At 39.8% G+C, this 26930-nt stretch overlaps 1 protein-coding gene across 14 annotated transcripts in view; it reads right to left on the bottom strand.

Annotated features, from left to right (window-relative positions):
* Nucleotides 1-26930, bottom strand: part of ryr2a (ryanodine receptor 2a (cardiac)) — a 91342-nt gene that overhangs the window by 6868 nt on the left and 57544 nt on the right. For 9 of the 14 annotated variants that reach the window (XM_051123784.1, XM_051123785.1, XM_051123786.1 and 6 more), the window contains 35 exons: nucleotides 26609-26847; nucleotides 26413-26494; nucleotides 25865-25995; nucleotides 25391-25711; nucleotides 24089-24329; nucleotides 23927-24014; nucleotides 23588-23680; nucleotides 22715-22885; nucleotides 22577-22636; nucleotides 21512-21646; nucleotides 21028-21140; nucleotides 20862-20958; nucleotides 19949-20055; nucleotides 19784-19835; nucleotides 19633-19683; nucleotides 18242-18341; nucleotides 18087-18166; nucleotides 17073-17149; nucleotides 16901-16974; nucleotides 15024-15041; nucleotides 10908-10988; nucleotides 10013-10101; nucleotides 9804-9932; nucleotides 8992-9096; nucleotides 8789-8870; nucleotides 6687-7993; nucleotides 4093-4166; nucleotides 3868-4000; nucleotides 3649-3735; nucleotides 3327-3551; nucleotides 2720-2850; nucleotides 1379-1421; nucleotides 1121-1254; nucleotides 836-896; nucleotides 601-747 (listed from right to left, as the gene is read on the bottom strand). In XM_051123784.1, the coding sequence (XP_050979741.1) occupies nucleotides 601-747; nucleotides 836-896; nucleotides 1121-1254; nucleotides 1379-1421; nucleotides 2720-2850; nucleotides 3327-3551; nucleotides 3649-3735; nucleotides 3868-4000; nucleotides 4093-4166; nucleotides 6687-7993; nucleotides 8789-8870; nucleotides 8992-9096; nucleotides 9804-9932; nucleotides 10013-10101; nucleotides 10908-10988; nucleotides 15024-15041; nucleotides 16901-16974; nucleotides 17073-17149; nucleotides 18087-18166; nucleotides 18242-18341; nucleotides 19633-19683; nucleotides 19784-19835; nucleotides 19949-20055; nucleotides 20862-20958; nucleotides 21028-21140; nucleotides 21512-21646; nucleotides 22577-22636; nucleotides 22715-22885; nucleotides 23588-23680; nucleotides 23927-24014; nucleotides 24089-24329; nucleotides 25391-25711; nucleotides 25865-25995; nucleotides 26413-26494; nucleotides 26609-26847 (5158 nt within the window). The remainder of the gene's footprint in view (nucleotides 1-600; nucleotides 748-835; nucleotides 897-1120; nucleotides 1255-1378; nucleotides 1422-2719; nucleotides 2851-3326; nucleotides 3552-3648; nucleotides 3736-3867; nucleotides 4001-4092; nucleotides 4167-6686; nucleotides 7994-8788; nucleotides 8871-8991; nucleotides 9097-9803; nucleotides 9933-10012; nucleotides 10102-10907; nucleotides 10989-15023; nucleotides 15042-16900; nucleotides 16975-17072; nucleotides 17150-18086; nucleotides 18167-18241; nucleotides 18342-19632; nucleotides 19684-19783; nucleotides 19836-19948; nucleotides 20056-20861; nucleotides 20959-21027; nucleotides 21141-21511; nucleotides 21647-22576; nucleotides 22637-22714; nucleotides 22886-23587; nucleotides 23681-23926; nucleotides 24015-24088; nucleotides 24330-25390; nucleotides 25712-25864; nucleotides 25996-26412; nucleotides 26495-26608; nucleotides 26848-26930) is intronic. The other 5 variants (XM_051123788.1, XM_051123795.1, XM_051123797.1 and 2 more) reach the window with 1 other exon arrangement.

Here is a 26930-nt window from a genome sequence, read left to right as displayed (position 1 = left end):
TCAACACACCTGCACGGAAGTTTCTAGTACGCCTAGTAAGAGCTTGATTAGCTGGTTCAGGTGTGTTTAACTGGAGTTGGAGCTAAACTCTGCAGGACACCGACCCTCCAGGGCCGAGTTTGGGCACCCCCGCTATACGTGCGTTTTAAAATAATGACAAGCGATGTCAAAATTCAATAATGAATGGCTCTTTTAATTTCGATCGAAGTCACGAGTCTGAATCAATCTGAGCATAAACAACTCACTAAATTGATTTGATTTGTCTGTTCCTCTTTTTGCATCTTCTTCAGTCATGTTTACACGACAACTCTCAATACTACTACTGGCTTGGCTCGCTAGTTTAATGACATTAACTGAAATAAGTGAAAAAGAATGATGTTATTTGAATTGCTGAATATTGCGTGTAAAGATACGTGCTTACTAAAAAACTGAACTATTATTTAATAGATACATCGTCCTTCAATAAGTCAAGCACTTTTCAAATACCTCTTCAGGAATATTGCTATTTTCAAGGCTTTCAAAAAGTCAAAAACTTTAAGCACCTTGTATGAACCCTGCATTGCCAGACAAAAGGTCATTTAGTGATCTGCTGACCGGTACCTGTTTGCCGTTGTGTGTGACGGAGGACAGGATGGTCCTGAGCGTCTTGAAGCCCATGGCGATGTCCAGCAGGTGGGCGGCAAAGAAGAAGTTGTTGTAGTGGCCGAGGATGGACATGCTCATGTACCAGGCCAGATACAGGAACGACTGCGGGACACATCATCACACAAACCAGATCAGACCTGACCAAACCAGCACAAACCACACACACACACACACGGAAGCAGGTACTGACGTTATCAGTGAAGACGACGCCCAGCTTCCATATCTGATACTTCACATCGATGGAGTTCAGTCTGGAAATAAAACGGGGAACGGTTAAATTCATTAGTCAAATGAGCAATGCTTGAAAAATCATTTATAATTAGAGATTGATTATTAATGTCATGTGAGGGATTGTTTACACATTACTGCCCCCTGCAGGATGAGCTGAACTAACGGTTAGTTATTGTGGTGTAAATTGAACGAGACAGTTGTTGTTCGTGTTAGTGAATGGTCAACAGCACATATCAACACTCACACTGCGGCCAGTGAACTGTCTCTCTTTGGTTTCTTTTTCTCATGGGCGTCACTGAAGTCCAGCGCAGCTTTATCCATCCCGAGCAGCTCACTGATCCGATCATGTCCGTAAAACTCTCCATACTTATCCATCACCTACACACACACACACACACACACACACACACATACATACACACACACGTAGATGTTCTTAATCAGATGGTCTTTATCAGAGCTGCTCATCTGTTTGTATGTCTGTAAATGTCTCCAAACTCACCTTCCTCTTCACAAATTTATCCCAGTAATTGTTTGGGAAGGACCTGAGAGACAGAGATTAATTTTCATCTTTAGATCACAGAACACAATCATAAATCACAAAGATCCTCATGAACAACAGCAGTGGAGATCGACTTATAAACTCATTATGGAATCCAATACAGACACCACAAATATACATGTGCACATCATTAAGATTAAATTTTTAAATTTTAAGATTAAATTTTATTTAAAAAAGGTTTGGTCGTCTAAACTTTTATTCTACTTTAAACATTTTTATTTTGCCATTTTTTAAATTCTGAGCACATTTTAATGAACACTGTTTATATTTATTATTCTGAATCATTATTTTTTAAATTAAACTCAGTGTAAACATTTCCCAATTTGGGAAACTCTGATTTAATTAATGGAATTAGATTTAAAAAAAAACAATAACAATGGTATTATATAAAGAGTTCATTTGCAAAAACAGATAACTTTTTAATTTTTTACATTTTTACATTTTAACTTTAAAACAAATATTTTTTTTTTTTACTACTTTCAAAAATCATGTTTTTTCATTGTGCATTACAATTAATCTCAAACTGCAGTTGAAAATAACCAAATTATTTTAATAGTAACAGTAGTAAAATAACTAGAATATAGCTAACTATCAATAAAAACATGATAACATCATAAAAAACATGATTTTTGACATTTAAAAAAAATGTAATCTGTATTTTGCAAATAAACTCTTCATATATAAATAAAAAAACTGTCTCATTACTTGAATATTAAATGCATATTTAATGTATTACTAATAATTTAAACTTTTTTTTTTTTTAAGATTAAGTTTATAATTATTTTTGGCATTTTTAGCCTTTACTATGACAGGACAGATCAGAAAGGACAGGAAACGAAGTGGGAGAGAGAGAGATATGGGGGGGCGGGATCGGGATTTTAACACAGGACGCCCATAGTGCACCGGAGCTGTATGTCGGCATGCTGCCCACAAGGCTATCGGCCGGACTTAAACGTTGTTTTAAATTGTGAAATTCCAAGTATGACAACTTAGATAATATAATAAAAAATGATGTCCATGAACTCTTGGATGATTTGAAAATTATTACATTTTCATTGCATCAAAAACAAAAAAACAGAAACTGATGCCCAACAGTAGCTTCCAGTTCCAGTCAGTTGAGTCCAGTGCAGACACGGTGCATTCATTTGTTACTCTGTAAAATGGTGCAGTATTTTTGCTCTGCCCTCCATCACCGAGTCGCCTCATTACCGCAATGTTCCTGACCGAAATCAGTTTAGGTGAGAACAACCCCATTACCCATGAGCCTCGTTTGTCACTCACTGTGTGTTGATGACCAGCCGATCCCACTGGCCTTTAATATCGTCCTCCGACGGCTGTTCAGTGATGTACAGACCGTCAAACTCCAGCTTTCTGGCCACTTCCTTCTCACGCTTGAAAATCACCAGAGGAACCTTGAGGAGAAACAGCAGTCGGGTGAAGCGCTATCAATCATCGGCTCTGCTTTCTATTAAAGGCTCTTTAGAATAATAATTGAAGCATTTATTAAAACCTCTTTAGACTGATGCTGCTGGGTATTTCATCTCTCATGTAAATCTGGCAGGTTTATTGTTTCAATAACTGGATTTCATTAGCATGAATGAAACTGTATGCCTCGCTTTCATTATTAGGAAATCAAACCCAGCGCCTTGTGTGAATAATATTATAGCTGAGGTCATGTGATCTGTCAAACTGCAACCACAATGTGTGAATTAATGGCTGCTGAGAGCACGAAACCATCAAACTTCAGGAGACATGTAGAAACCACTAACAAAAAAAATCAGTTTCAGTGTTTGATTCTGGAGATGCTTTAGTTTGCTTTCGTGTGATAAACATTTCTGGTTCAACGGTCTGGAATAAAATCAGGCTCACGCAGCCGATGATCCGGTACCTTTAAGCAGTAGTAGCCGATGATGCAGAAGAAGGAGATGACGGTGTGCAGGATGGCTAAGATCCTCAGCGTGGGCTCCATGTAGCCGCTGCTCTCCTCCAGCACGAAGTGCACAGTGACGGGACGAGCGCCGGAGCCGCCCAGAGGATCCCACCGCACGCTGGTGTCTGAGGACGAGCTGAACAGCACCTCCTTCCCCTCGGTGACGGCCGAGGACGTGGACACCTGCTCACGGGACAAAACGCACGCTCAGATACACAAACGCAGAGAAGAGACGACACGCTGGCAAACACGACTCGTGAATGTGAAAAATGTGGATTACCTTGTAAAACAGCAGAATGAAGTTGATTGCAAAGGCCACAAACAAAGCCAACATTCTCATGTTGTAGAAATTTCGTGCAAAATAATTCTGCGGGAGAAGAGACAGAGACAGGGCGTCAGAGCACACGTGTAAGCACACGCTCCTGAGAGAGCGCCTCTATGATCCGTCTGACATTCTGCATCTGTCAGCATGACATTATGAGATCTCCAGGGCTCTGACCAGCAGCTTGCGTTGGTAAGCGATGATCTTCTTCCAGAAGGCCGACTCCTGCAGATCAGGCTCGTAGTGCTGTCTGACCTTCCTCTTGACCGCTTCCTCCTTCTTCTTCTGTGCTTTCTCTCCATTTTCCCCTCTTAGAAAGAGGACGAATCAGAACTCAGTACACAGCGATTATGACGGTGACATCAGCACTATCGTTCTACACATTAGCACAAACGCACTTACTCTGCTTTCTCAGGCACTGATTTGGTTTCCTCCACAACTTCACTGTTGTCTGCTGAGGATGAAGAGCCCTTCGTCTGACAGAACCAACAGCGAAAGAGTTAAAACCTCAACAGATTCATGGAGTTATTGGTACTGAACGGTCTTTACAAGACAACTAGTGTTAATTCCGTCAGCTGTTTTTAATTTAGTCTTAGTCCTGTCTCCATTCAACCTGTCCTGTTTGGTCAAGGTTTAGCTGGCTAAAAGTCTGGGAATTTTAGTCTAGCTTTAGTCAATTAAATCAAATTAAAGTCATGCCACATACAGTCAAACCAAAAATTATTCAGACACCAGATATCATTTTTGACATTGTTTCACTAGCGGGTGCAGGACACTATAGTTCATTTATGTAAGTGAGGAGAGCAAAATAAAGCAAACTGTGACATATTATACCCCAAAATTCTTCATACAGCGGACTACAGGTAAAATTGATAAACATTTGCGACCAAATACTCTGATTGTTTAACTCTTGAGTTCTGGTCATATTTTATTACCGTTTTCTAAACTATTGCAAATAAACTGTGATAATGTGAGAAATGTTGAAGGTGTCTGAATAAATTTTGGTTTGACAGTAATGGTTAAACTGATAATCACAATTATTTTGCTCAAAATTATAATCGTGGTTGCTGATCATGATTGAGAAGTTACATCAGAATTACTGAATTTCCAATTAACCTCATCTAGTTCTCTGATTTATTATATTATCAGGAATATAAACACACATTGTCTACATTACGAAAAATGTTCAAACTCAAAAGCTTATTTCAAAAGCTAAAACAGTAATATTCACAATATTAATTCCAACAATTAAATTCATGTCTATTAAAACAACAAACTTTGTATTGTGGCACAGAGGTGCATCAGTGCATTTATTCAGCCTCAATCACAAACAATACAGTCGAGATTTTGTTTGGATTTATTATATAGTTCATTATGAGAAGGGTTAATGGCAGATTTAGTTGCACCAAACAGTCTTGTGAAGAAACACAGACTGACTGTATGACACTTTCATTTGAGCAAAATCCCAAAGGAGATCACTAAACCGCAACATGCATGTTTGTTGATGCTTTCAGATCATTTTCAGATCTTTTCCAGTGTAACGCCAGTTTCACACTGGATGCGCAAGCAGAGCAGAGGCAGCGCAGAAGCCGTGTGTATGCAGAGCGGGAGCGGCACAAGCCCACTGTGCTTTCACACTGGCAGCGTTTGTCACACGTAGCTGAACCTCAGCTTGTGTACTGCAAATACAGACTAGCGTCGTTCATTCGGTCACTCTTTTCAGGTGTTCTCCGACAGCTGTGCTTTGATTCATGATATAGTCAACATGCTGTGATGCAGGCGTGTTCCCCTCTGTCCCACACACACGTGCATATAACATGCTGTACATGGGTAGTTTACAAGATAAAAAATAATCTTGAAGTTAATACATGCTTCTAGTTTTAATAATGTAAACGGTCCTTTTACGTTTGAGCAATAACTCCTGGCAGTGACGTGTTTCCATGTAGTTAATTTTGTGCAAACTATAATATTAGATTTTTTTTATGTTGTAGCAAATGAGAAACGCAAAATTATTCAATACATTTTCAGACAAAGGCCGTCTTAATGATTCCTAGTTTGGTTTAAAATAATTAAAGCAACTGTTCTTCAATAATGAAAAGAACATGTAAAAGTATGGTATTTGGGGTAAAAATCGCCCCTGCTGTTGGGGCCAAAAGGCACAATAATTTACAAGATAATTAATAGGTGACTGACTTTTCCATTTGTTGACATGATTCATGTTTGTGTCCATCTTAGAGATAATCACCATATTTAGAATGAAAATATTTATAAACATTATAATATTCAAAAACATGATATTAAACATATCATATTAAAAATATCATTTGTTGTTACTACTGTAAATATATATTAAATAATTATGGGATGTCAATGCTTTCAGAATCTTCACTTTTTAAAATGATTTTGTTTCTACATTTGAAAATGTTTTATATTAACATATTTTAATGACAGCAGCCTATTTATTTATCGATTAATTCTTTTGTTTATCAAAATAAGCAGAAAATAGTACAAACTTTGCTAATGTGATTGTTTTGAATACGCATTAACTTAATTATCAATGGCATTATTAAAAAAAAACAACAACATTATTTTAGCTGAAGTAGGCTATATACTGTGCTTTTTGGTGAGCCTTTAACCCTGTGATTGTGAAACACGAAACTCATAAGACAACGGGTGTGGTTGCCAGGTTGGGAAGATAGTAAAGCAAAAGAAGACAGGAAGTAAAACACGAGGCAGAAAATGTGTCTATTTAAGAGAGAAGCTTTGATTTGAGGATTTAAACTCATGACCTCTGGACACCTCAAGCTTGAGGTCTAGATTTTTTGAGGTCTCTTTTTGTTGAAGAAATTAAGAAAAGAAATTTTGGGTATAGAGTGTGTTTGTTTACACTTTAGTTTTGTCTTTTTTCTTCAAAGGTATTGCATGTCAACATAGTCGCAGTTAGTGTTTCATGATGTGTCATGAGTATTTTTGGAAAGACTAAATGAACCTGTTACCTGGTGTCGTCTGCGGAGCTCCGGTGAGGGTGTGGGCGGAGGCGGGACGGGCGTGTTGAGCAGATCCGTGAGGCTGGCGTTCGGATTGTGAGGCATCAGTTTGTACTGGCCGCCTTCTCTCTTCAGATCCAAACCGAATATATCGGACAGGAGGTCGGTGTCGTCCGTGGCCACCGTCAGATCGGCCAGGTCTTCCTCGGGCGAGGTTTTGTCGGCGGGTTTCTTCTCGCCCTCCTCGGTCTCTCCTCTCACCTCGTCCTGCGTCGGGTCGGGCATGTTGGCCAGGAGCTCCGACACCTTCATGGTCTTGGCGCCCTCCACCAGACCGCCTCCGAGAAAGCTGTTGTAAATGATCCGGAAGAATCCTCGAGCGACGCTGAAGGCGAAGTGCAGGAGTCCCAGCAGGACGCTCCAGTAGAAGGACACCAGCGTGGTCACCAGGTCCTTCACCGTCATCTTCTTGGCTTTCTTCACCTGCTTCTTGAGGCTCTTCATGGACAGCACCTTCATTAGGAGCATGACGTTGTATCGTAAGGCGAACAGGGCCGTCCGTACGGTGGTGACGGAGAAGAAGCCCATCTCGGGACTCTCCTCCTCGGGTTTCTCTCTCTCGCTGTCCTCTTTGCTAGCCGAGCGCTCGCCGGCGTCGGACATCTGCGCCGCCAGCTGCATCTCAAAGATGGTGTCTTCGCAGAAGTTGACGAAGAGCTCCATTTTCTCCTTCTCGCCGCCTTCGTTCACCACGTCGAAGATGAACTGCCGCTTGGACTCCTTGACCTGCGGCTTCTCCCACTGCGTGCGGCTCGACTCGCTGATCTCGAAGTACACGCGCTCGATGCGCTTGGCGCTGCCCATGATCTCGATGCGGCCCAGGTACGGCTGGAAGTAGTTCAGCACGCTCTCGGCCAGCTCCAGGAAGGTCTGGAGGCGCGAGTCGTGGGGCATGTGCTCCGACAGGTTGGTCAGAAGGACGGCCACGTTGAAGCCGATGTCCTTGGCCGGCTCGTGGAAGCGTTCGACGAACTCTTCGTAGTCCAGGAGCTCGTTTTCGTCGGTTTCCGCGCAGGAGAGCAGGAACTCTGTCTCGGATTGGGTGTAGTGTTTATGGCTCTCCATGGCCTTGTGGAAGTCCCTCTTGGAGATGACGCCTTTGCCGTCGGGGTCGTACTCTTTGAAGGTGTCTGACGATGTCAGATCTTTCAGTTTGAGGAACATGTCAAAGAACTTCAGAATCATCTCCACGTTGTTCGAGGACTCCACCAGCATGTCCACCATCTGCTTTCCAATGGTGCCATTCACAACATTTCCTAAATGAAGGGAAAGATGATTGTTTGTCTGCTTTGTTCCCACACCTCGCTTGACTTCAAATTCAAGGACCTTTCAAAGACTTTCAAGGTCCAATACCCTCTAATACCCTCAAGGACTTAATCTGGAGACAACATTTCAAGTTTACATGGTGTTACCTTGTACGACACATTGTTACAGTTTTCATGTGTCAAACACAACTATGCAAAAAAGGTTCTTTTTTATGCATTTACTTTTGGTCATATGACAGATATCTGATATTCTATTTGTCGTATTTGGTTTTAGCAAAAAACTGAAGGATATTTGGCTCTGCACCTGGCCAAGTGATGGTCCTGTGGATCTCTGGCAAGCCATTCTTTGTAATCTTCTTTGGTGAGCCAAATATCTTGAAACTTGTATTTTCCAGGCATCACGTTTCAGGGGTTTTTAGCCTATTTTTGCAATGTTTCATTGTGTCTGTGTAACGTTGAGGTACCGTAGTAGTTTTGTGCGCGCATGAACAACACAAAGTCTGTGGGAAACACTAAATGTGTGTAACGTAAATCAAGCAAGCTAGTATGTATAGGCCACACAGTGTTGGTGAAATAACACATTAGCAGACTGGAGGGAATAATATGGAACTTTTTCCAGAAAACCTCTTGTGCAAAATAAATTCAAGCACTTTCAAAGACCTGAATCTATGTATATTTATTTTCAAAAACTTTCCAGGGCCTTGAAATTTTTTTTAGATTCACAAACTTTCAAGGATTTCAAGGACCCGTGGGAACCCTGACAATGAGTCAAATCTCTGAACTCACCTTCCAGCATGGACAGAAGCATCACGACCATATCCTTCTGAAGATCCATAAGCTCCTTCAGCAGCTCGATTTGGCTTGAATCCTGCAGCACCAAAACATCACAGTAACGGAAACAGCACGAGAGCAGATAAACGGGTTCTGAGTGTCATTGTGTATTTGCAGAAAGTTTGCTGTGTTTCTTGAACATCACTGTAGATGTTTACCTGAGACAGCTTCATCTGCATATGTGCAAAAACGTGCAAGAAACCAACAACTGCGTCCCACAGGCGGCTGTGAGCCAGACTCTGCTGATTCCCCGTACAAGGGCCCTAAAATCACACAAACACTTCAGCATTTATTGAGGGCCAACATGTTTTTTTTTTTTTTTTTTACCAAATTCTGTTTTATTTTCCTCCCCAAATTTTCCATTTTCATTTTTCATGCCTAATCAATATAATTAATCAAACTTTACCAGTTTAAAAACTAATAACAATAATACGGCTCTATGAAACCTGTGTTATGTTTTGACTGAATTTAATATAAATTTGTCATCAAAAATTCATTCAACTTAATTTAATTAACTTTTTTTTTCAAGTCAAATAAAAAGCATAACAATTCCTTTGAATCAAAACATTTTCAGTTCAACATTTTTTGTCAAATAAAGTGTTCTTCAACAGAAGTTTACAGTTGTATAATTATCCACATTTTCCTTATTTTCTTTCCTTTATACTGTGTATTGTTTTATCGTTACTATTAAGTATGTTAAATAGTACATTCTTCTATATAGTACTGATGTTAATTTTAATGAACATGATTAATTGCACAGCCTGACATTTGATATATTACGTCAAAATTTGCCAAATGATGCTGTTGTATAATTATATTACTGTTATACAATGAATTCTATTTCAGGGATGTTTGTTTTCTCCATCGTGTAAATCATACGCACTAGAGATCCTCAGGTCTCTGATGAATCCCTCATGAGACGGTAAATGCGCTGAACTGCTCTGAAGTGCAGCGGAGCGCCGGATCGTACCTGAATGTACTCTGTGAGAGTGTTGAAGACTTGTTTGGCTACATTGATTGCTTTGGAGAAATTGCGCTGGCCTTGTTCATCGATGACGTCTTTCCCGGAGTAGTACCAGTAGAAATCACTGATGGACTCCTGAGGACACGCAGAGCACACGTGTGTCAGATGTGTGTTACGAGAGCGTGATCCTGATGTGTTCGTGGAGAATCGCTCACCTGGACTCTGAGCAGATAATCCACGGTGGAGATGATGATGTTGACCGTCGTGTTGTTTCCTGTCTGTGTTCTCAGGTAGTTCTGAAAGTCTGATGTACAGACACACAGTTGTCGTCACTATCTGAACAAGTAGAGCTACATCATACATTAAACACGTAATGAGGCTTGTGATTAATAAATGTATTTCACGAAGTCACTGTATGTAACGTCATGTAATGTCTACTATTCATAATCTTTTACATATTCTTTTCCACCTACATATACAACAGATTATAAAAGTAAAATTTGCAGCACACTATACTAATCTGACATGCTACTCAGTATCAGGGTGTGCGTACGTACATAAAAATTAACAAAAACTTCACAGACATAAAATAAACATGTTCACCTGTGTTATGTCTTAGATTTTATATACACTGCCACTCACAAGTTTGGGATCAGTAAGATTTTTAATGGTTTTTAAAGACGTTTCTTATGCTCATCAAGGCTGTGTTAAGAATAAAAAGTATAAAGAAAAAATGTAATATTGTGAAACATTATTACAATGTAAAACATGTTTTTTATATTAATATATATATTAAAATTTTATTCATATCTGTAATTAAAGTTGAATTTTCAGAATTATAACTCCAGTCTTCAGTGTCACATGATCCTTCAGAAATCATTCTAATATATCAAGTTGTGCTGCCAAATATTTTTTTGGAACCTGTGACTTTTTTTAAGGATTCTTTGATCAAAAAAGGTTAAAAAGAACAGCATTTATTTAAAATAGAAAGGTTTTCTAACAATATACACTACTGTTCAAAGTTTGGGGTCAGCAAAGATGCTAAAATAACACCGCTCAGTGTCAAAGTGAAGTGGGGATCTGGAACACTAATGAACCATTGAGACTCACCTGAATTGTGTCCCTCACAGAGCAGCTGCAGGAAGCGGAAGAGGTCACAGGTGAATTCGTCATCTTGCATGACCTTTTCACCTGCGCGGCAGCAGAGTCAGGCGTTAGAGCGCTGCGATGACGAGCGTGTGCCGGTGCAGGACTCAGAACACACTGACCCACACACAGACTGTAAATGAGCTCTGGGATGAGGAGGGTCACGAGACCAGCAGCGCTTCATCCTCCGTCCCCAGACGCCCGCTGTCAGACTACATCAGCACACAGCACTGACACCAGCATGATGGGCTTTGATTCGTTCTATTGTGGATTTGTGCTTTTATTTGTCTTTTGATTCTGTGCAGAACTGTGGAACAACACTGTGTTGTATTTCAATGTGCTTTAACTCTTTCCCCACCAAAACACTGAATTTTCTGTTATTCACAAGAAAACACTTCCCTGCCAAAAACTGAATTTTCCAGGTTTCTGTGTTTTCATTGCATCTCCAAAGTGAGTCTAGAATGTGCCAATCAAAAACACAGACCAGGAAGACGTAGAAACGAGCGATATCATATGTATGTATGTATCAGATGAAAACTGCCTGATGTAACAGAGTGAAATGTAGATACAGGAAGTGGTAAAGGACTGTGCAAGCGTTAGGGGTGCTGATGGAAGCAATCTATTGCATCTTTGCATTGATAATAGTGCTGAATATGAGCCAATTTTTTACGAAACATATCAACATTCAAGTGTTGATTAAACACAATGCTTGAAGCTGGAATAAAACAGATTTTTTTGTTCGAAAGTAGATGGTCTGATCTCTATGACCTCATACAACAAAATATTCTGGGGGCCATGAAATTTTCGTGAAAATCAGCAAACGTGCTGGCGGTGGCTGGCAACTTGTTTTCAAAAAAGTTGGCGGGGAAAGAGTTCAAAACAAAATGAATTCAAAGTGAACTGAGTAAAAGCTAATATTACATTTAGAGATGTAAAACGCATTGATTTAATAATCAAAATTAAACATCACATGTGAAATTTGATAATTCTGGTAACACTTTATGACCTCATGAACTAACGGTAAGCAATATACCTCAAACAGCATTTGTTATTAATCTTTGCTAATATTATTTAACAAAAATACACATTTATATTAGTTCACAATGCATTAACAAATGCTAAATGTATTTTTAATGCATTAATAATTGCTGAAATGAACATTAAGTGCTGCGGAAGTACTGTTCAGTGTTAGTTCATGTTAACTAATGAGGCCTAACTGTAATTCAGAAATGATTATTCAATGTCATATTTGACACATTTAATTTTTATTCTTAAATCAGTGCATTTACACCTCTAAATGCATTAGCTTTTATGCTTTAAAAAAACTTTAAAATTTGACTTCAATAATTATTGTAATAATACCTGTTGGTTACCCATAGGCCTTGTCATATTACATTGAGTACGTGCTACAAAAATGCATGCTACAATTATTGTTGCAATAACATTATATTATGTTCCTATTGTGGAAGATGTTGGGAAAATACTTCTGAGACACAGACTAATAGTTGTTCATTTCAACATTACACATGAAACGAGCTGCCCATCATCCATCAACCAACACACACACAGCTGTCTGATAATGTTGGTTTAGCAGAGCTGTTATCGTACAAGATTCTAGAGAGATCTGACAGGAGACGTCTGGAGACGCGGAGCTGCTCTGGTCACACGGAGGAACGGGATGGCGAATGTTTCTAAAGTCACAGGATCTGAGGAAGAGCAGCTGAGCTCTGAGCTAAACACCACTGTCACAACTATCAAAACCTCCAGAGAACCACATACACATGTTCCTCTCACAAGCCGACCTGAAAGTGCTTCACCTCAGTATATGAGGGATTCGTTTCCTCCCTACACAGACAGCATGTTAGGACGTACAGGCCGTTCCACATGGAAGTCGGCATCATGTTTTATTTTCATTTTGAAGCAGCTCTACTGTACGTGTGTTCTTCAACAGAGAGGCCAAACATCTCAGAAAACAGGAGTCGAATTGAGAGAAAAGTCAATTATTGACATACAACCCAACTTCCAGATAAGCTGTGATTCGCTAATTCTCTTTAACCTTTATTTAACTGACAGAAGCTCAAAGAAATATGTCCAATGTTTTCACTAACCAACTTAAACAGAAACTCATTTTGACTTTGATGGCTGCAGCAGTTGGGCCCGAGGCAAATTAAAAGTGAAAAGATTGTTGTGATACATTTCACTATGAGCAGGTGAAGCGGTGACGATTGATTCAACACTGTAGACGCTGCTGTCTATGTAGAGCACACTAAATAAGGTCCAGCTGAGCTTTGGGACTGAGACGAATCAAACAGTCCTGAGAAGTTTCTGACTGCCGTTTCAGATGAGAGGATAAACACACTTTCAGCTGAGCTTCAGGACGATGATCAACCAGAAAAGAAGCCTGACGACTTCAACTACACACTCAGATCATTACCATTAACTTTAATGAAGCATGCAAAATACTCAATTACACAAGTGCTACGCATTTACTACACATTATGATAGAATATACATGTAAATACACAATAATAAATATGACAAATATCTGTGGTTTGGTTAGACTTCCTCTGGTCCATCATTATCAAAACGTCAAACTGAACGTTGAATGATGACGCGTGATCAAACCAGTCAACGGAAATGCAGATGGATGATAGGACAGAAAACACAACACTGAACTGCAGAAAAACACAACCAAACGCTCGGAAAAGAACAAAAACGACACGTAAGAGCAAAAGAAACAGCCTGACCATCAACAAAAAGAAGAAGAGTGAAGGAAACAGCAGGAACGGCAGGAACGACAGCACACGACACCAACTGAACAGCTCAGACCAATCAGAGAGGAGGAGGAAGAGGAAGAGGAAGAGGAAGAGGACTGGGGTGACTGCTGCTGAGAGACCATCACCATCACCATCATCATCCTCTCAGAGCAGCGCGGCCACAACAAACCACAGAGACACACGCTCCTAACCAAACACCCAGCCGCTGCGCCTCTGACGGCCTGACAGGAAGAGGACAGGAGGAGCAGGAAGGGGAGGAGCTTACAGTCTACAGATACGCCCACTGCTTTTGGAGTCTGCAACAGTAAACGGGTGTTTCTGCAACTACTGCCACTCACGCCCGCTAACTCATACTGAATCTTCTTACCTAAAAACAGCTTTTCTTTCATAAAGGTCCCCAAAAACCTTTATTTATTTATTTATTTAGCCTTTTATGTATAAATTTGAATTGTTTTACCCTCAGACCAGACCTTCAATAATAACTTGAATTTATTCATTTAAATGATAGAAATTAGTCAAACAACAACCTCAAAAACAATAAAAAACATATCACTCTACAATAATAATTCTTTAAAAATAAAAAATAGAATGAAATAATACACAAATTGTCATTCATACTTTTATACTTTATATGTATTTTAGAATACATAATTATATTAAATAATACAAATGATATTCTATAACAATTAAAATATTCCTTATACTAGTAAAATAAAAAATGATAAACAAAACAAAAATATTTGTTGCGTGAAAACATATTTTCTCTTTATATTATATTATAATATTTCCAGTCAATTTTGTCATAGCATGTAAACAATGTCTAAATATTATTTCATTTTATTTAGCATATATAAAATGCTAGCTACTAGCTAAATCAGAGAATGAATGAATGATTTGATATTTGTTCTTGATGACTCTCCAATGATCCTGTCTGTGTTTTAATGGAGATTAATTTCATCCACAGGGTCAAATGTGGCCACAGTTGAAGAAACACCCTTAAACGTGAACTTACTTTGCATGTCAACGCTGCTGTTTCCTGTTATTGGTGAATGTCGATAAAAATGTTGGTCAGAATGATTATCGGTCTCTCTAATCAAAACACGTTCCCTGTTCTTACATGTAGAATGACAGAAACTGTGCAAGTCCGAAGAGGAGAGCGGAGACCGCGCGTGATTGGCTACTGCTCTACCGGGGGCGGGGCATGTGACAGGAAACGCAGGGCAGAGGGAAGGTGTTGGGCTCAGGGCCTGAACAGCGCTCACACACAGCTAAACCACAGCAAAATGGCAGAAGGCATAATTACCACGCTCATGAGTGATGACTGATAAAGGGGAAGACGGTACGGAAACCGAAGAAAAGAAGAAAAAAAGGAAAGAAAAAAGTGAGAGGTCATACAGGTCACAAGGTCAGTCGCTGTTGATTGGGAAAAGCAGACTTGGATTCAATCAGCACCATTCTGAACAATCACACGCCTAACCAGACGCGACACAACGGATTTCATCTGTCCACACCGATCGCAGCCAATCAGAACACAGATGGACGGTTACGTGGACCAATGAGATTTCACGCTGGGACAGAAACCGAACCGTTTCACGAGTCAGAGATCGAGAGCACGTCGTGCCGCATCTGGTTAGGACTAGTCTGAACGAGTAACCAGAAGTTTCCCCCTTAACTTACAGGTTTGACGAAAGTGAGTCTGACTTTAGCAGAAATGATGCTGATTGAATCCAAACCTGAGTGAATAAAGTGCAGAACTGTTTAGAGAGGGATTCATGAGAAAAAAAGTTAAAATTCAGAGAGAAAGAAATAATCAGAGGGAGAAAAACACTTGTACAGGTTAAAGGAATAGTGCAGACAAACATGAACCTCCTGTCATCGTTTACTCATCTTCACATCAGCTCAAACCTGCAGGACCGACTCTCTTCAGCGAACATGACTCGCACAATGTTCATTTCATTTCCTTTTTGGAGCCTGACAGACACGGTCAGTAAGAGGTTGTGTAATAAAGAGCTGCGTGAACACCTACACTGATAAAAATATTACTCTATAATAATTTAAAAATTCTCTAAAATTATACAAAATTTTCTTCTAAAATAATGATAAACATTTCTCTCTAAAAATAAAAAAAATATTATTCTAAAAAAGAAAAAGAATATTCATCTAAAATAAAAAATCAGTGAATTTATCATTACAAAAATATTACTCTTAAATATATCAATTAACTTCTAAAATTAAATTTTGGTGTGAAAATCTATTTTTTTTATAAATTTATAGGTATATTTTATACATATTTTATTTTTTAATATATTTGTGTTATTTCCAATCAATTTTTAATTTATTATCAAGCTTTATTATTACATTTTATTTAAGATGTATAAAATGCCCGCTACTAGTTAAATTATATTTGACAAGACTAAGGTGTCAGTCATTTTATTCTAAAAATGACGGTAGAAACTCACGCGGGTTTGGAGCGACGTGACGAGGAGTAAATGATGACAGACTGTTTATTTTGGGTGAACTAGTCCTTTAAAAGTCATGTTACAACACAGCAAACATAAAGAAACCTGAAAAAGAATATAAAATTCATGCTTCATCTCTGAGACTCAAAAGAAATGAGTTTTGAAAATAACTTCAGTTGACTTAAAATGGCAAAAGCATCACTTCTGAAAGACAGACATCATAAAGATAGAGAGAGAGAGAGAGAGACAGCACATGTTAGGGTAGGGTTAGTGTCTTACGCACACTGCTGAGTGCTCTTTTTTTCTCATTGCACCCTTGCGAAAAAAAACCATCAGGAGCTTTTTTTAGATTCAAGTCTGAGTATTTCTGCTTACAATCGTCTGGAGACCATATCAAGCATTCGTCATCATCATCCACTCGAACACAAACGTAAAGAAAAGGGGTAAAATAATTCAATCCGACAGAGACATCTTCAGAATGGATTCTGGGATACGTGCCATGAGCGCTCAACACAAAAGTAGCATTACTGTAGTTTTAAATCAATAACTCAACTCAATTAACACAGAAATGGCATGATAAATCAAGTGGAATGAAAATGATGATTTCATGCCTTGATAAAATTACCCGCTTATATATCTCATCATGACAGAATTACACAGATCAAGCTCTAATCATAGTTATTGATTATAAACCAGCTGCTTCTGTTGATAAAAATCATACCTGATCCTTCCTCCGTCACCATCCCGAGTCCCTCGGCTTTATTCTGCCTCTCGAAGGCGTTGAGATCCAGAACACTGGAGCACAAACATCATTCACTGTAATCACTATAATCACACACACACGCGTGCGCTTTGGCTTCAGTCGTGTGATGCTCAGCAGGAAGTGGATTTACCTGCACGACTGCATCAGTCCCGCCAGACTCTGGAAAAAACCCACGTCCCGTTTGTCTTTCAGGTAGTCCAGCATTTTCTGCAGGTGGATGACAAAAACACACAAACATCAAAGCGCAGCACAGGGAACCATGGGATTCTGTTCCACATACTCATATTCCAAGTGACATGAATATCAATGTGTATTTTTCTGCATCTCCTGCTCTGCATGTGTGTATTGTCTTGTTTGTATTGTATTTACGTTTTCCAGTGATGCACCAAAATTTTAGCAACAGAATTTTTTTGATAAAAAAAAACAAATTTGCAGTGCCAAAATCACTGATCAAAACAGTGATGTTTATTTAGTGTTCCTCCGATGGAGCATTCTGATTTTAACAATATCTATTTTACACAACTACAACAGGCAAACAGGTAATGTATGCATTAACAATAGCCATTTCTCATCTTTTCAATCAAAATAGTTATGGATTCTTAAAACTCAAGATCGATCTTGTAGTCTGTGCTGTTTTTTGTTGATGAACTGAACTTAAACACAATAATTTTTGTAATTTGTTACTTTTAATAAGAATTAAAGTGTCAGCTTTTCAATTTCGGTCAGTTTTATCACTAAATTCAAGCACTAAATGTGTTTTTGATGCTCTTTAATGTTTGGTGACAGATCGCTGTAGTGAAGCAATCATTTCTTCCTCTTTATTACTGGTTATGAAAGCAAATAAACATGAATAAACATCAGAAGAAACAGAACAACTGAAATTAAGCAATAATCATGTAATCGATAAATCAGTGTTTCAACTGAGCAAAGACAGAACTCACTGTACAACTCAGTTTTTAGTTGTGTGACAAGTACGACATAAATTTGATTAATTGATTGATTATTAAATAACATTTATGTTCGGTTTCTGGCCAAGTGCATCCTGAATTTTCAGGGGGTTTTTTATTTGGGTGCATCACCACTAATGTTTTCATGCAAAATTAAAGTGAAACCAGCAGCTGATGTTCTTGTGTGTGTCTATCACCTGCTGAACGGTTGAGTTTCCTCCGTTGAGTATGGCGATGCCCAGCTTCAGTGTAGACGCCACCATCGGCCCCATCTCTCCTGCACAAACACACTCCCATCAGCGCATCATCACGACAAACCTGCATCAGCTCAGGAAATCTGTGTCTGTCTGACCTTTACTGGCGCTGATGGTCTGCAGCACCATCTCAGCCGCGCCGCGGTCGTGCAGTCGGGCCTGCTGATACAGCAGCTTCTGCTTCTCCATCTCCTTCTCCTGCAGGACAGATACGATGCCATACGTCATAACGCAGCTCCAGTGAACGTCTCACGCCACACGCAGCACACCGACGACTCACGAATGTGCCAAAACACAAGGTCATTGTGTTTTCAGTGCCGGCGCTGGGTGAAGGTCCATATTCCCAAAGCCACAGCAGAATCTCCTCTAATACATACTGATTCGAGACTAGTTGAGACTATGGGACATGGTTAGTGAAAGCTAGTGTGGAGGAACATGAAACCCTCAGGATGAAGCATCATGTCAGCGGCAACATCACTATCGCCTTCACAACACAGGAAGCTGCGGCCGCACTGCCATCTGCTGCGACATGCTGTGAATTACATAAAATCAGAAACAACCACGCTGAGGAAATAAAACGTCTGGAATGAGTGAGAAACCACGCGTGAGTTCGAAAGGAATGAGTGAAGCCATGGACATGAACATTCAGCGCTGGTTACCAGAGACTGCTCTTCTTTGCTGGCAATTTTGATGCTTAAATCTTTCATTATATCACGCTGCGGAAACAAAATTTTGTCATTTCATTCTTGGGCCTGTAAGTGTGTTTGCTTTCACTAACTGGAACAGAAGGGTGACGGAGCGTGTTGATGTTAGCCATGCGGATGCGGAGACTAGTCAGTGCTCAAGACACAAAGCTTCATCTCGTGATTGTTTTCCTAAAGTTTTTAAAGGGTAAATTACACAACACCACTGAAACAACCTAATAAAATCATCCAACAGTTTTAACAAAAACACAACTGCTCAAATCTGATGGGCTTAGATGGGTTTCAGGCATTTGTCAGGCTGGGAGATAGACTGGTTTCAGCCACAGCAGCTTATATTCCAACTGATCATCACCTAAACCAGCTTTAATGAGCTGGAAATCAGCCAAAAACTAGCTTTCAGCCCCAAGGTGGTTTCATTCCTCAGGCTGGGTGATGCCTTATATGACGTGCTTGAGTACTGACAGATGTTCTTAGGGTTTCTTAAAAGAGTGTATGTGCAAAACCAGCTCAGATGAAAATCTACATTGCAACCTAAACCAGACTAGGGTGGTTTGCAGGTTCTGGGCTGGTCTCCAATGGCTCAAAATCCTTCTAGTGGTAACCAGACCAGTACGAGGTTAAAACAAGCAGACCACCGTGAGCAGTGAATTCAGGACGATCACGCATGAGCATTCCTTCATGTCTGAGATGCTTCATGCTCTTCAAAGCTGCAAAGAAACTCAAACTCAAAGTGTGCGAGCGCATTTAAGATGATCCGTCCCGTCTGGTCACGGACGGACACGTACCTCAAAACTCTTGACCTCCTCTTCATCCTCCTCCTCTTCATCATGACAGCTCTGTGAGAGATCACACAAACAGCACAACATTAATCTAAGCATCTCTCACAGAGGAGCTTATCAAGTCTAAAGAAAGACTTATGATCTAAACGAGTCTCACCTTGGCCATGATATCAGCGTACGCCATGTAGAGATTGTCCTCCTCGAGTTTACTACGACAAAACAACAACAGCAGTTCAGGGAAAGTGTGAGATCGATGTGATCAATGAACAAATTCAGTGTGCTTTGGACTGATTATATGAACTGAAGGTTGAAGGAAACCCACCATTTCTCAGTCAGCGCGGTTCTGCTGAACAGCTGTATGAGCTGGTGTAGCGGGTCGATGTGTTTGGTCATCTCGTCCTCCTCCGACGGCTCCTCTCCACCTGGTTTCTAAAACACCAAACAGCCTAAAACACGACCCTCAGATACGCTACCCACACCACAACCCCTTCAGAGAAAACCAGATCATATACACATGCAAAAAAAAAAAAACATACAAGTTTTCAAATGTGGGGAAACAGAATACAGGAATCTCAATCAAACCACTGCGGACTTACAGTATGATGTTCATCCAGCTCTTGAAAATAGAGTTTCCTAAAGGGTGTTTTTCACAGTAATCCCATAAAATAACTCCTTTTGTTTCCCCAAACAACCTTTCTACTTTTTCTTAAAACAACCATTTGTTTCTCAGTGGGAAGAACACTGTAATCTAAAGAACCTTTTGTGCAATGGAAAGGCTGCATGGATGTTCTTCAAGGTTCTGTATAGAAGAGTATATAGCACTTTCTGTAGCAGAAATTGACTTATTATTATCAGATCAGTGACTCAATGACTTCTGAATGAAGTTTTGATTGAAAGGGCAAGTGAAGATCTTAAATAATCTGTTTAACAACATGTTTACTGTAGCCATGTAATCTTTTGAATCTGAGTACTTTCTCAATCAAAACTTTAAAAATCTTTCAGAACCTCAATCTGGACTGGATTCATTCTGCAAAAATCAGTTCATGTAAACATCAGACTGTTTCATGTAGACTGAATATTTAGAAGCTCAAGGATTCAAAATTTAGATTCAAGTCATTGTGGTTCAAGGTGTCTCTGCATTAACCCTTGAATCTTTTGTTCAAAAACAGCCTGTAAATGGCACATTACGCAGTGATATCATCTGAAAGTTCCTGCTCTGCATAATAAATACGTACGGCCAAATCCTCAATCAGCTTGTCCTCAAAATAATGCTCTTCTGTCTCAATCCAGGATTTCTCATAACCCTGGAGGAACAGGTTCACGGCTCGGTGCCTGAGAATCAGAGAATCAGAATCAGGAATCGTTTAGATCATCCAGATCCAGGAGACAGAAGATGCTCACCTGGGCAGGTTGTAAAGCGGCGCCATCCTGAAACAGGCCACTACGGCTCTCTTTCTCTGTTTGGAAAGAAGCTTGTGCCACACGGCCTTTTTACTGCGCTGAGGATGTTCCACCTGATCGAACAAACACATCATCTGTGATGCACACTATACAACTGTAGGCATGAATATATTAGGTTATTATAAACATCAACATTCTGATTTTCTGTAAATTTGCTGTAAAAATGGTCTCCACACCAATTTCTTTTTACAGTGCATGAGCTCATTAACAAATGCCCCGCCCACATTTACATAGCAACACCTATTTAACACCTATTTAACGTTCAGCCTGCCCTGATAACACCTGTAGGCAGATGTCAGCCAATCATAAATGAGCTTATTTGCGTATGACAGTCCAGAATACTGTAGAACATGACCCGTTTAGAAATGAATCAGCTATATGTGGAGACGTTAAAGTCACAGTGATTTACTAGAGTAACATTAACCTGATCGAGGTGGAAGAGCACGTGTGCGATGTTCAGCACTCTGTAGACGGTCTTCTCGGGATCAGACGTGTCCTCGCTGCGGTTGGGCATGTCTTTATACAGCGCCATCTGCCAGCGGATTGCAGGATCCTCCAGCTGCACACACACACACACACACAGATGACGCTGCAGCTCGCACGTTTAGTGCGTGACACTGAATGATAACATGCACAGCATTAGCAGTGAGGAGGATGCATGTTTTAATCACAAATGTAAGGTTTGAGCTGACAGCAGTTCATGCAGATGCTGCAGGTTTACAATTGCTGTACTGTTCATACTCACCCGCCATATCATAACTGCTTCTGTCATCTTAAACTACCAGTGCTTATTAAACAACACTTGGCAGATGTTTTGTGCTGTAAATCACTCAGTGTGAATGGTTCTTCACAGCATGACAGGATTTGTGTGTCTGATGATCATAAAGCTCTTCTGATCTACGGCGTCTCTCGCTCTTACCAGTTTATTGCGTGTAAACGTGTTTCTGTTGCTGATGCAGGCGTCTCTGTGCGGCTCGGTCTGTTTTAGAGGAGCTTTCACGTGTTTAGAGGTGTCCACAGACGAGGCTTTCTTCAGGAGGGACGGGAGCGTACGCACGGGACGCTGGGTGACGTCCAGGGTGGCGGAGCGTTTGAGCAGCGGTGTGCGTTTGTGGGGCGGGGTTTCTGGGCCCGCAGCTTTAGGATGACGACTCTTCATCCACTTTAAGATGATGATGAGTCTCTTGACCAGCTTTTTGAAGTGTAAAGCGCGGTACTGACGCATGCAGACATGCAGACGAACACATGAGGGATGGAACGAAGATGAAATTACACACACATGCAAGAGATTAAGGGTCAATGACGTGATTAACTGCAGTTTTTTTAAAATTTGGAAATAGATCTATTTTATATGAAATAAATTGACAGGTCTGGACACAAAATGAGCGTCACATCATTGACCCTTCAATGGTTTCTAAACGCTGGTGTTGACGTGTTTCTCTGCAGTGTGAACATGACTGAAGAGGTGTGATGAAGAGCGTCGGCTCACCTTTCCCTGCAGGTGGAGGTTGTTCCGTATGGTCTCTCGCACCTCGTCCTCAGTGTCTTTCTGTGAAACAGGATCAGCTTCATCATAAATGGCTCTCAGTAACGTAACTAAAGCAGAAGCGTCTTGTTCTTGCCGTACCTGTGTGAAACGGCTCTTGGCAAGTCCGATCAGCTCCTGGTCTCCCGGCGCGCAGATGTTCAGCCCCACAGGAAGTAAACGCTTGAGAGCGGCGACGATTAGCGACGTCTGGAGGGAATATCGGTCACCGCGTTTCTTCATCTTCTTCCTCTCCTGGTCTGATACGGCTCCCTTTTTGCACATGGTACCATCATAATGCCAAAACATTCCTTAATCTACCCTACATTTCCATGCATACACCATAATCATTCAGTCATATGATAAAAATCTAAATATCATATAATATCACAATGACAGCATCACTGTACCAGAGTAAAGTAGATAATATATGACCCTGCACCACTAAAGTATCACGGGTATATTTGCAGCAATAGCCAAAAATACATTGTATGGGTCAAACTCATGGATTTTCTTTTATGCCACAAATCATTAGGATATTAAGTAAAGATCATGTTCCATGAAGATATTTTGTAAATTTCCTACTGTGAATATTTCAAAACTTAATTTTTAGACTAGTAATATGCATTGCTAAGAACTTAATTTGGACAACTTTAAAGGAGATTTTCTCAATATTTAGATTTTTTTTGCACCCTCAAAGTCCAGATTTTCAAATAGTTGTATCTCATATATCCCATATATTATCCTATCCACTAATGGAAAGCTTATTTATTCAGTTTGCAGATGATGTATAAATCTCAATTTCACAAAAACTGGCCCTTATGACTGGTTTTGTGGTCCAGGGTCACATAAAAGGTCAGCTTTGACATGATCCAGCGTCCAACACGGTCACAAAACGTCAGATGCTTGCTCAGTATAAAAACAATCACACCGATGGAAAGTAAATTGGTTCAGTGTGTGTTTGTGATTTCTTACCTTAGACATCTTGGATTTGGTATCAGTTATGAGGAAGGACATGTTGTTGATTTCATTCTGAACCACAAAGTTTTGCTCTTCTCTTTTAAAGTTCTGTTGAGGAAAAATACACAGTTTATCAAACTTTGTGTCATTTTATGTGAATAATGATGAACAAACACACTTTATAATCAGAACATTTGACATATATTTGTAGGTGTGAACTTGAGCATACATCCATTAAAAATCAGCAAAGCACCAGCTGATACAAACTCAATGAGACTTCAGACATCAAGATGAAAAGTGATGCTAGTGAAGAGAAAACATGGCCCGCTGTGTGTATGTGTGTGTTTGGCTCACGTGTGATTTGGCCCAGAATATAAAGACTTCAGCCACCATACGGAATAATTCCTCTGCCTCAGTGTTCGGTTCCTTCAGCCACTTTGCTCTGAAAAACAAACAGCGTTGACTGATGCGGCTGTGACGGTCCGATCGCAGATCACCTGAGCGTGTCCCTCGTACCTGTTGTAGTCGACGAAGCGTATGAGCAGCGGGTAGAAGGCGTACAGGTCTCGCACCAGGATGGTGAACTCGTCCAGGATGAGGAGCTCAGACTCGGACATCTCGCCCCGGCCCTCCGCCTTCATGTGTTCCTCATCCTGCAGGACCGTCGCCGCCTTCTTCTTCAGCTTCTCCATCAGCGGCAGGAAGTGAGTCTTCAGCAGCTGAGACTTGGCTTTACCGATGATGGGCTGAGAAAACACTGAGACGCAGAGAGACACGATTCACTAGGTTTGCAAACCTGCTAAGAACCACCATTATGAGGAATGTCCTTTCCAAAATATGCCATATTATTTTCACATATAAAGACCCATTTATACTGTGTTAGAAAAAATGTTGAGTGATAATACAGAACATATTTTTAAAAATTTTCATATCTAAATATATTAATATATGTCATTGTTATAATTAAAAAAGATAACTGAAAAAAACATGTCTATAATTCATAAAAACTAGATATGAATAGAATAATTGCAATTATTCACTGACTGATTTGATAAATTAAATTTCAAATTCAAAATAAACAATGAAATTTTAAAAACTGTCTATAATTCATTAAAATATGGCATTATAAACTTGTACTAAACCAAAAGTTTAAAAATAAATATATTTAAATATAATATATAAATAGTTTTGTTGTAATCGAAAAAGATCATTCATAAAAAACAACCCTAAAACTTATGAAAATCTGCTTATAAATGGAATAATGTAATTAAAAATTTTAATTTTTACATTTTATCCAAATTAAAAAAGGAACCGTAAAATATAAAAAAATAATTAAAAATCTGGCTATTTATACGGTCATTGTACTAAAGCAAAAGCAAATGTAACTATATATATATATATATATATATATATACACATATATATATATATATATATATATATATATATATTTTTTTTTTTCCCCAAATATGCTAATTGTTAATGTATATAAATATACTCATATAGAAATATTTCTGTTATAATTAAGAACAATTATAAAAACAATAATAATTCATAAAAATGTGGCTAGAAGAACAGAATACAATAAAATCATTTTAATTATTCTCTGAATTTCCAACAAATTGAATCAATTCAAACTAAAAAATAAAAATCAAATTAGGGTTAAGTAAAAAGATAAGATAATACCATGACAGGTCTAAAAATATATTTTGTAATATGGTACATATATTCAAATTCTTAATTTCACACTTTATTTCATATTTGAAAGTGAAGTACGCTAACTGTTTATTCTCGTGTACGTGACCTGGGCTCGTGTACCTGCGAGTCTCTTCATCCAGGCTCCCTCGTCGATGCCCAGGTTGTTGTAGATGATCTTGAGGATGTTTCCCAGCAGCGTGTTCATGTGTTCGGAGGTCAGCGAGGTGCAGCAGCTCTCGGCACGCTCCGGGTTGCTCTCGGGTCCGTGTTCCCACCAGTGAGACATGTAACTGCACAGCATGGGCAGCAGCACCTCCATCACGTGAGGCATCTGTGTGTAACGCATGCCCGATTCGGCCAGCTCCATGATCTCCTCCAGCGCTCGCTCCAGAGACGGCACCAGCGCGCACACCTCGTCCACCTGAGCGGGGAGACCCAGCGCTGCAGAACACACAACACAAACACGTCTGCATTAACACAGCACAATCACCAATACAACAACACCAATAACCAACAACATTCACCAACACCTTCACATATTTCAGAATTAATTTATAGCTTAAATGTATGTTTGTTCGGGTGTGTGTGACGAACCTGCTCGTTCTCGGGAGCTTTTGCAGTTGTATATGGAGTATGTGTTGTGTCTGTTCAGACTGGGCTCCAGGAAGGCCACAGGAAATGCACCCGAAAACGCGGCCAGACACTCGCCGAGAGCCGGACGCTGCCTGAACACAACACACAACAATCAACTACACCGCTCACACACACACACACACACACACACACACACACACACACACACACGATGCTCCTCAACTCATATATCAAACAACTAAAGTCTGATTCAATCTGTGAATCACTTTGCTTAGGATGAATTGCTTTAATAAGAATAAATCACTTTGTTCAGGATAAATCAATTTGTTTAAGATGAATCACTTTGTTTAGGACGAATCAATTTAAGATTGTTTTGTTTAGGATGAATGTTTTTGCTTAAGACGAATCACTTTGTTTACAATGAATCACTTTTCTTAAGATGAACCATATTGTTTCTAGGATGAATCACTCTGCTGTATTCCTCGTAAACTGCTTTGAATAAAAATCTGCTAAGTGAATAAATATGAATCAGTCGGGTGGTTTATTACCTCTCAACATAAATACTTTTACTGGTTCCAAGTGAGTACAAACTGTTCAGAATCCGATAACAGGAAACCTGGACATCATCCACTGCAACGACACAGAGAACATGAGATCGAGTGATATGAGATATTTAACGGCGGAAATTGAGAGAGCTGGTGTCTGATATGATGTCGATATATTTACAGAAGGAAGGTGACTCACGTATGAGATCCTCTCCGAACAGGTTCTGTCCGATGTGCTCGAACAGCGATGAGAGGACGGGCAGCAGAGCGACGGTGGTGTAGTTTATGATCTGTGTGACTCCTTTGGGCTGCGACCGCGTGTGCGTGAACTGACCCTGCCGCAGGTTCTCCATCGTCTTCTCCAGATCTTCTGCTGCGTTATCAAAGAACGCCCTCAGAGCCGCTTTGACAGAGTCCTGACCGGTTTTCATCACAGTCCTGGGCACAAAATACAAAAATTCTAACTTTTTGAGCCACATACACGGCCAGAGAGATCAGTTTCATCATGTACATCCCATCAG

The sequence above is a fragment of the Labeo rohita genome, chromosome 12 (assembly GCF_022985175.1).
Source record: "Labeo rohita strain BAU-BD-2019 chromosome 12, IGBB_LRoh.1.0, whole genome shotgun sequence".
Lineage (NCBI taxonomy): Eukaryota > Metazoa > Chordata > Actinopteri > Cypriniformes > Cyprinidae > Labeo > Labeo rohita.
This window is presented reverse-complemented; position numbering and strand designations above follow the sequence as displayed.